General features: G+C 36.9%; 1 protein-coding gene across 1 annotated transcript; it reads left to right on the top strand.

Annotated features, from left to right (window-relative positions):
• Positions 1-1,213: 1,213 nt before the first annotated feature.
• On the top strand, positions 1,214-1,990 carry LOC149005405 (uncharacterized). The gene has a single exon (XM_089135888.1). The coding sequence runs from the start codon at positions 1,214-1,216 to the stop codon at positions 1,988-1,990; it is 777 nt and encodes a 258-aa protein (XP_088992014.1).
• The last annotated feature ends 8,636 nt before the right edge of the window (positions 1,991-10,626 follow it).

Raw genomic sequence — 10,626 nt, 5'->3', positions numbered from 1 at the left:
TTCGTCTCATAACTGATTTTAGGTAAATTGACCTTTAAGATATTATATGATTTATCAAATAATACTTGCAAGGATTTTAAGTTCTAAAGTTAATTTAAGGATATATATATATACATATACATTTCATTTAACAAAAAATAACTAGACCACCCAAAAAGATATGAAGAAATTTAGACTTCAATATAATGTGGATGGCCCACCATTTGAAGTCTCTTCCTCGCTATTTAATTGATGGAATTTATTCTACTCCTCAGTTTTTTTAGTTTGAAGGAAAGTAAAGGGATAGAAAGTGAAATTAAAAGAAACATTTGTACTCTTAGGTCATAATTTCTTGTGAGTGCATAAATTTCATATTATATTCAGTACCAATATATTTCACTTGTTAAAAACAAAGAAAAATGGATACAAAGAAAAATGAAAATTGATGATTAAATATGGAATTATGTCGAATAATTATATTATTTTTTATTGGATAAAAAGAATTAATCATGTAATCACATAAAATAATAAACACAAATCTAACGGGGGTTGGTACAAGTGGTAAGCAACTTGGTTCGCTTAAGCAAGGTTCTAGTATCGAATCTTTGTGGATGCTAAGGATGCAGAAAATCCCCGCTGGGAGACTCACCCACCACAGCCCGGTGAACAACGCGGGTCGAACCACCGGTTTATAAACCAAGGTTGGCAAACCAAAAAAAATTATAAAATAAACACAAACTAAAATATTCTATTTTAAGTACAAAAAAATTCCCACCCTAAATTCTCCTTGTGAGCAAACATAGAACAACTGCATTTCATTGTCCTAGAATTTTGTAAAGATATATTAAGTTTTTTTGTATGATAACCATACACTAAATTATGAATAAATATTATTAATGCACATAAGGAGACACTATTAATGCATGTAGTTGAAAGTATGGAGGGTTTTCTACTAAGTCTACTTATCATCTTCTCATCAACCATAGGGATAGAGAGTACAAGTTAGCTGCTTCTTCCTCTAGAATCTATAAATGGGACAAAGTTCAGTTGAAAGTGTGGAAACTTATTTGGAACTATAAGACAATGCCTAAAATCAAAACATTTATGTGCAGATGTTGTGTACAAGCTCTGGCCACTGAAGAAAATTTGAAGTCTAGGCAGATCAAAACAGACTACAGTTGTGGACGGTGTGGTTGTATGACGGAGTCCATTGACTCATATTTTGTTGGGATGCATGTTTGCAAAGTTGGTGTGGGTTGGTAGTCAACTTAACTTCATTGCACCAGTTGGAGAAACCCTTGCCTTTCATGTGTGGTTGGAGAAGTGGGATGCAATTGGCTTTATGAATAAGCTGCAAAGCAAAGAGGTCTTGAGTAGATGTGCATTTATATGTTGGTGTCTATGGATTGCCAAAAATGAGTTAGCTTTCAAAAAAATTGTCTGGAGCCCGAAAGAAGTGATAAGAAGAGCCCAAGCTGCTTTTGAGGAGTTTTGGTTGATACAAGGAGCTAAAGGTGGTGATGGAGGTACAACGGGACCCTCTAACTTAGATCCTTTGCCGGTGCAGGAGCCTTGGCGTCCATGCATAATCCAGTGTGATGTAGCTTTTAAGGAGGAGACTCTTGCAGGAGGGTTGGGAATTGCTTGTAGGAACGAACATAATGAGGTTACTAATCTGTTCTCTATCCCATCCTACATATCTTCTGTGCCAGAGGGGGAAACCGAAGCTATAAGAGAAGCATTGTTAGAGGCAAAGGACCTAGGATGGTCAGAGATTCGGATTGAGTCGGATTGTGAAGGCCTGATTTTGTTGCTTAATAGTCAGGAGCCAAGAGGAGGTCCTAAGATTGCGGCCATGATGGAGGATATCTTGTGGCTTAAGAACAACTTTTTTTCATGTCAGTTTGTCTGCATTTCTAGGGAGTTTAATGGGCTCGCCCGCTCCTTAGCTCGGAGGGCCCTCACTGTGTCGAGTAAAGTGGAGTGGCCCATTTCCAGTCCATGGGTCTAGGAGGTGTTGTCTCCTTGGCCCGTGTGTTGTTCTCGTCCTTCTTTTTAGTGTTGTTTTCTAACCCCCCCCCCAAAAAAAAAAAAAAAAAAAAAACCATAAACAGTTTTTTCTAATAGGTTTCTGCCAATGGGCCCACGTATGGTTGAAACCATATACAATGATGCGTGCTCACTAATGGTTTTTTTTTTTTTTTTTTTTTTTTTTTTTTTTTGATTTCACATGTCATATACAACTGTTGTTTCATTCAAGGTTCAATGTATTGGTGATATATCGCCATGTTGCTGGGGGGCAGCACGACTCCCCAAGAAAATGACTTATTCCAAAAATCGGCGATATATTGTGAAAAGTCAAATTTTCAGCGATATATTGCTAAACTCACCATATTTAACAGAATTTCATTCAGTTTTTCACTGCTTTTCATTCTGACTACTGGCTCACCCGTGTCTGTGTAATCAGAATGTGAAGCATAAGCCATACTCAACATAATTATATAATGAATTGTAGACTTTAGCCCTTCTCTTCACTAGTGTATTTGTATTCTCTTTGCATGTTTATATAAGTTTTCCAAACTTCCAATTTTGTCCGCATATAGCTGAACATGTGCCAATTAAAAACTTTAAATTAAGTGAATTAAAGTTAAGTGATTTTTTGGCCAAAATAATGTTCCCAGTGTGTTTATTGGCCTCAAATTAGGCTACACAACAAATTCAAGCAAAAATGACCCTAAATACCCCCCGAAATTAGGGTCAAATTTTCATCTACACTTTGCCAAGAGTCACCGGCATGTCGGCAAAATGTCGCCGTGCCGCTGGTGTCGACAGCCAGCGACACGTGACATTTTGCCGACATGTCGGACCTTGGTTTCATTACAAATTTAATTTTAAATTTAATTTTTTAAAATTTTTTTGCTTGCAATTTGTACGTGTGGGTCTCCTTTATAAAGCGTACACTAATATTGAACTTCTTAGCAATAAATTATACTTAGGTCCCAAAGTAACTAATACAGTCTTTCACCGTTCAAATTTTTTCAAAATTTAAACCTAAAGAGACTAAAATACCCCTTAGATTCTTAATTTGCTGACTAAAATAACCTCCTAAGTATATCTTATGTTCATTCTTATGCCAATGATATACTAATATTTAACTTAAAACGTAGGGCAACCCAACCAGCACTTTCTGCTTCATGTATATAACAAAAGAAGGGTAAAAGTGGCATAGATCTTCCAAAGAAATGCCAAAAACTCAAAACCTCATTTTCAATTTGGCTTACTCTTTTCTCAAAATTCCAACCCATAACAAGATAACAAAAGAGATACATGGTTTTGTGATCTTTTATGTAGGGGTGTAAATGGATAACCGAAATCCATTTCCGAGTTCGCATTCGCATCCGTTTAGGAGTATCCGAATCCGTCCGATTATTAATAGGATACGGATATGGTATACCACTTTCTTACCGAATATTATCCGATTAAGTTACTTATTTAGATTTATTATTCTTATTTTTATAAATTTTACCTATGATATGTGACTATTTTTCTAGATTTTCTACTAAAATAGCTACCAAAGTTGTTAAATTCTTAAATTTCAAACCTAGCTCTCACAAATAAAAAGGTAAAGATGTAAATCGGTAGTCAAAAATTTGTATTCAATCTATATTCATTTCTATTTAGAAGAATCTACTTAAGAAAATAATTATCCGATTATCATCCGAATTTGACAGAATCCGTCCGAAAACCGATAGGATATTATCCTAATCGTCGAATATAATAGGATGCGGATATGGATATACCACTATCCGATCCGAATCCGGTCCGTTTACACCCCTACTTTTATGGATCTGATTTGTATTTTTATTTTTTAATTATTGAATTCCATTTGGTAAAGTATTTGGTGTTTAAAAATATGTATTATGTCTTATTATATTTGATCATTTTAGTTAAACTAAAACAAGTTTTTATCTTACTTTATCAACTAGTTTGTGATTTTGTTCTCATACTTGCTCTTTAAAGCAAGTCAAATTAATTGCCTTATTTGTTACTGTATCTACGAATTGTAGTTAAAATCTAAAAAATGCAACATATAATCAAAATATCATAATAATTTGGATACTAATTGCCATATAATTATCATATTAAATGGATGTTATATATTTTATGTATCTATCGTCCTATTGTAAATAAATAATGAGATTTTTTTTTTTCCCGAACTGAAGTTCATATTTGTTATTTTCACTTAAATGAATGTATCATTGGACGAAAAGAAAACAAATCTCATTGATTAAATAGAGGAAATATCCTAATAATATACTACACTAGCAAATAGTAAAAAGAAGGTTACAAATAACAGACCAATCCCCTAGAAATAAGGATTAAAGTTCATTCAATTCTACCAAATTGTAAGACAAGCATGAACCACGTCCTTTAGATATAAAATTTTTAAAAGTATATAATAAGATGATGTGGGGGTTCTCCCATTGTTGCATATAGATCCACTTACTTTAAAAAGAAAGGTAAAAAGAAAACTAGACCCACTTGTTCAAACGACAAATAGTTTAAAAGGTAGTTGACTCTTTTAAAAGCAAAAATTATTATTATCACTCTTCTATACTTAATAGATAAAAATTCTCTGTTGTGCACAATAGTGCGGGATTGTAACATGACACATGTAATATGCTAAATAGAGAGTTGAGATCAACAGACTAGTTTTTAAATCTATACTTGTCAATTTCTAAAACCCCAGTTCAAAGACTCCTCGACTCCAAAGACTTACCTCTCATTGACCATTCACTTGATGTTGAGAATTTACTGGCCCAAAGCCTATGGTTGGTGGCTGGTAACCTCCTATTACTTGAGCATCGACCAACAGATGGTGACCCTGATTTTAACTTCAGAAACCTGGGCTTAATTCCATGGAATGCCTAGAGAGCTCCTTAGTCCTAAGTTGGGTTAGAGTGAGGCGGAATCTCACTACACAAATACAGCGGAATGTAGCTCGAAAGTCAAAAGAAGATTACAACCGGTTCCAAAAGAAAATAAAAAAAGAAATAATCAAACTAAGTTAGAGTTTATTCTACTTTATAAAGAATGTCTTCATAAACATAGACTTCAGAAATTAAGCTCGGATGCTCCCACTCCACGGTAGGACTAATTATGTACGTAGTGTGATCACACGAGGGATCATCACTGAGATCTTCATAACTGCCAACACCTTGCGTGTAGTACGCTTCTTCAGCTTGCGCTTCCTCGTATTGGCCATCATAGTCATCTATACCTGTAGGATAATCTAACAAAATATATTTGCACGAAAGGAGTGAGTTTAAGAGAGCTCAACAAGGTAAGTTATTCCATAACAACATAAATAACATAATAACAGAAACACAACATGATGCAATATGATATGAGATAGACAATGCATGTATGAGTCTAATTTTATGGTAACAATTGTCCTTACCTTAAATATATTCGAAGATATTCCGGACAAGAGAATGGATCCAAAGTTAGCAAACAAACCCTAGACAACCATCATATAATCATTAGGAAGCAATCCTAAAAGAATAAGCATCATATGAATCAAAACGGACGAAGAAATCCCTTGTTGTCTTGTTGGGAAGACTGGCTAGGTCGATTGGTCCAGTCGAGCCAGTGAACCAATACGCATCCAAAATCTGATTTTTAATTCGAAACCTATTCTACAAGATTCGGAACGCTACGAAACTTGGAGAGAATGTCTAACACAGTAATTTAAGACTAACTAGCATAGGTTAGACATCAAACAATGATAAAAACCAATACTTACTAATTTATAATCATACTTACTAATTTGGTAGAAAACATAGTTTTCAATGAAAACAAGCTATGAATTCAAGAGAAGTAGAGATGATGAGATCTCATTCTAGTAGATTATCACAGTAAATCAAGGGTATGAATAATCATGAAGATGCATCTATAATGCTAGAGAAATCATAATAAAAGTATGATCATAGTTTCATGAAGAACATCATAAGAATCATGGTTAGGATTGACTATGAAGATCATAGCATGAAAGAATGAATGGAGATTGTAGAAGAGATGATTGCAAGGATGCAACATCTTCTTCATAATCTCAGTATAGAGAATGAATCATAGTAAGAGTAGATCAATACTATACAAGAGTGATTACTAACCTTTGATTGAAGAATAAGAGAGGAAACTTGAAAGTTGCAAGAGTTGATCTTCTTCCACATTAATGGAGGCTTGGAGAGGAGTTCCCTTCATTCTCTAGGTGTTTTGGAGGCAAGGGAAACTAAAAATACGAAGTCCTTTATAAATATAGCAACATAGACCTATATAGAAGATCTTGCATAGATTCTGTCTTCTTGGGTCGATTGGCCCAGTTGACCCAGGCAGTCGACCTAGGTTGACAGCAAAGCCTGAATTAGGGAATTGAAGGCCTATCTCTTATCGGTATCAAATGAGCTTCTCACAATATGAACTATAACTCACCTAGCATGGAGGAATGCCTTCAAATCATGTCCAACCAAGCTCTAAGGTCATTAACCAATCTTCTCTTCATCTAGGTGTAGTCTCTTTTCCAAATACAACAAGGTCTTCAAGTATGGGGCATCATCGTCAATCTCTATGGGTTCAGAGTCGAACACCATGTCATATTGTGAAACCCAGCCCTAACCTTGACCCTGAAACCCTTTTGTTTGGTCCGATGACCCGGAGTAAAGGAAGAAGTCAACTGTGAGCTATCTCAGTGGAAGATATGAAGTTTGACCCTAAATCCATGGATGTTGATGTTGGTGTTTTAATTATGGAAACTTGCTCAGAACTAAAAAGGAAACTGCACTTGATTGAAGATGAGATTAGTTGAAAGACTTGGAGTATTGTTTGACTTGGTTTGAAGGCATTTCTACACCCTAGGTAAGTCATTTGAGGTGTGTGTTGAAGCTCTTTAGGTTTGGTGTTCATTTGATCCTCCAAATCCCAACTTTGGCCTTGCTGTCATGCATGGTCGATTGCTTGGTCGATTGGGCCAATCTACCAACCAATCGACCAATGAGATTTGTTTTGATTGTTTAGGTCTTGGTTGCTCTATTTAAGTGCATCCTCGAGGTTATTTCATCTCCTCTACCTCCTAAGCCTCTGGAATGAGTCAGAGTTCCATCCCAATCAATTTCTTTGCACCCTAGGTTGGATTCTTGCAAGAACTCTTACATTTCTCTTTTTCTTGGATTAAAAGGTATGTCTACACTCTCTTCTTCTTCCCCATCTCTGTTTTTCTTTTCTTTTTGGACTGAGACAGTAAAGTAGATGCTTCATCTTCAGTTGCAAACATCTCTCCACTCATCTCTTATGGTTTCCTAAGGATTGATGGCTAATATAATGATCTTAATTATGATCATTGCAAGCTTTTGAAGGAACCATGATCTTCTCTTTGATCTTCTTCTTTATAGTCGCATTACTTCCTTGCATTCTTTAGTTTATGAATGTCTTTTATTGTCAATTGTATATGAGATGGATCATGTTATTGTATACTTTCTATATCAGGAATTACTAGAGGTGTATGATATGATTGACTGGTGATTCTGACTGATTAGGTAAAGTTCAGGATGGAGAGGGGTCCTTTTGACACTTCTGTCCTTGGACATCAACGGAAATATTATGGGATGTTTCCGGGGGTGCCCATTGACACCTACCTAAATTGTTGGTTGTCATACCAAGGGCTGTCTAGCAGTATTTGGCTAGGATGTCCCCGTTGTATCAGACCCTAATCGGAAGGGTATTGAGACCGAACAACCCGTGGTAGTAATGGGGATTTGTGGGCGCTTAAGACCGGTAACCAATCCATGAGAGGATATGAATCACATTGTGGTTACCCTTTAGGGGCCATTTATTGGTAGGGTTGCAAATGGCTAGACTTGGGCTCACGGGCGCTCAAGACCGGTAATCAACCCATGAGAGGATGTGAGAGCTTCCAGTTTACCATTTGTGGATGACCAATAGGGTTGATGAGTCCGTAGTCTGGGACTATGAGGACTCTAGTGTGAAGGATACTGGAAAGGATCCCGAGAGGAGAGGAATGGACGTATCTGGAACTGAGTTGATATGACTAAGTAGAAGACTTGCATTTGTCTAGGCTTAACCTTAACATGCGCCAGTATTTAGACCAATGGTGATGTGAGAGAGCAGTGACCTATACCCTCAGCCATGGATTGTCTCGAGGGATGGAGGACCCACTACCAACCGACGTTGTGAGATGAGACCTTCCTAAAGAAGTATGGTGCCATGACTTAAAGCATGTCTGCACCAGCATCCTTAGAGTTAGATTCATGCTTACATTGTCTGTCTCATATCATATTGCATTATGCTTTGCTTTATAATCCTGCCATTTATGTTATTGTGGATTTAACCTGCCTTACTGGGTTTCTTTCGAAACTCACTCCTTTTGTACCATATCTTTTGTTAGATTTCTCTACAGGTTCAGAATACTATGATGGTACGTATGAGGAAGCGCAGGGTGAAGAGGCATATTTCCCGCAAAGTGATAGCTGTTACGACGATTACTGTGAAGATCCCTCGGGTGATCATGCTTCGTACCATGATTAGTCCATCTGTGGAGTGGAAGCATCCTTGCCTTGTCTCAGAAGTCTACACTTACAAGGACGTTCTTTTCAAATTTGAAAACAATTTAGTTACTTTAGTTACTTCTTTTTGGGATTAGTTGTAATCTCTTTTCTTTCCTTTTTGAGCTATTTTTCCGCTGTTTTGGTAGAGTGAGTTTCCGCCTCACTTTACTCCTTGACTTGACATTATCTATTATCTTTTCGCACTTTGATGTTATATGATCTTTTCCTTCCTTATTTAGATCTTCTTTTATATTGGCACATTCATTATTTATGTTCATGATTATGTTATTGCTTATGTGGGAGGATGATTTCCTCGATATTTGTTCCTTGGGACTGTGGATCACACACCCGGATATGCCAGTTAGGGTACCGGCTGGGGGGATGTGACACATATCGTCCTGTATCGAGTATTGTATCGTTCTGACAAATGTAATTTAGTGCAATTTAATAGAGAGATGTATCAAGATGTATCGTATCGGTTGTGTTAAATATAGATACGTATCGCCTAGTATCATATGATATCGTGGGATACTTTAAACCTTGCGCTTAATTACACCTTGGGAAAGCGGCGGATTGGGTATCCACCCCTCTAGGATCCATAACAAGTGCTTCTTCTTAAACAAGGTTGGTGCTTATTATCAGAACCAGACTCAATTTGTGTTTGTATCATTAAGGGCAAATATTTTCCCCAATCCTCACCTTTTGATCCTACTGTCCTTAAAAAGAAGGATCTAGAATATGGACCAGCTTGACTTCTATGCTCCCATACTTAAAGCCTGTTGTCCACTAAGTATAGGCAAGGGAAGAAACACCCACTTTTGGATTGACCTTTGGGTACCATCTTTGCGTAATAAAACACTGCCCTACCCTCCTCAAGGTGGAAGTCAAATTAAATGGGTATCTCAAGCCATCTCAAACAGTTTATGGGATACGAATATTTTACCTTCTATTGTTCGTACTCACTTTGTTTATGAGATTTTGCAAAACAGGATCAGTGATGAGGATGATAAATAGCGGGGAGAAGAGATTGCAAGAGATTAACAAGGCCTATACAAAGAGAGAGGAGAGAGAACGGAGCTCCAGCAAAAACAAGGAAGATCCCAACTTTCTTATGAACCAGATCTAACACCGGTGACCTTGCATGTTTCTCTCCCTCCCTTTGCAGCAGATCTACAGGCCTCCTCTTCTTATTGGAGTGACTAGGGCTATCATTACCATTTGATAAGGGCAGATCCACTCTCTTGTTTGGTTTTTTGGAGCATGCATGGTACAACTGGGCAACGCTCCTACAACAATTACTCTCAGCAATTCTAAGCTTGTCTCTTCACATAAACACTTCTGCATGGCAGTTTTCAAATCCTAACTTGTACTCTATTAGTGGCAAACATGTCTTAGGAAAGTTTGCTCTTGGAGAGGAGAGAAGCCATGCAATCAATTATATTACTGGATCTGAATATTGAAATTTGAAGCATCACGCAGCTATGTGTTTCTACTTTCAATGAGCTTAGTTGATGGTTTTTGCATCTCTAGCCACTCATCAACAGACTATCTCTGCAACTCAGCTACCCCATCTCAAAGTTATGCGCATGGCAGCAAAGTGGCAACAATTACACTTTCTTTAAGCAACAGTAAGTCAATCGACCTATCATCTTCCTTTCTAAGCATGGTTCCTCCGGAAACTCTTTTGCATGCAATTCTTAGTGATGACTGGTGGCATGATCCCAGTCAATTTTCTGCTCTTACATATCTTATCTACCAATCGATGAATTTGTTGTTGAGGTATTTGAGTCATACCCAACTTGTGTTGAGGTACTCAAGTTATACCCAACTTATTGTTGAGGTATTTGAGTCATACTCAACTTATGTTCTAATATGAGCCATCAGATTAGTTACGATCTAACGGTGTAATGGGCCTTTGTAGGAGAGTCCAATTACCAATAGAATTCAGTATTTATACTATAAATACTAGCTAGAAGCAGTGGTCTGGGTATTCCAAACTAGATACTCAGGGTGTAATGCTTTAAGC

This window comes from Hakea prostrata, chromosome 9 (assembly GCF_041222555.1).
Source record: "Hakea prostrata isolate BN-2017 chromosome 9, UWA_Hpros_2, whole genome shotgun sequence".
NCBI lineage: Eukaryota > Viridiplantae > Streptophyta > Magnoliopsida > Proteales > Proteaceae > Hakea > Hakea prostrata.
The sequence above is the reverse complement of the archived record's forward strand: the minus strand, read 5'-3'. Positions and strand labels throughout refer to the sequence as shown.

Coding starts and splice junctions, on each gene's coding strand:
- LOC149005405 (XM_089135888.1), top strand. CDS start 1,214: ATGTTTGCAAAGTTGGTGTGGGTTGGTAGTCAACTTAACTTCATTGCA.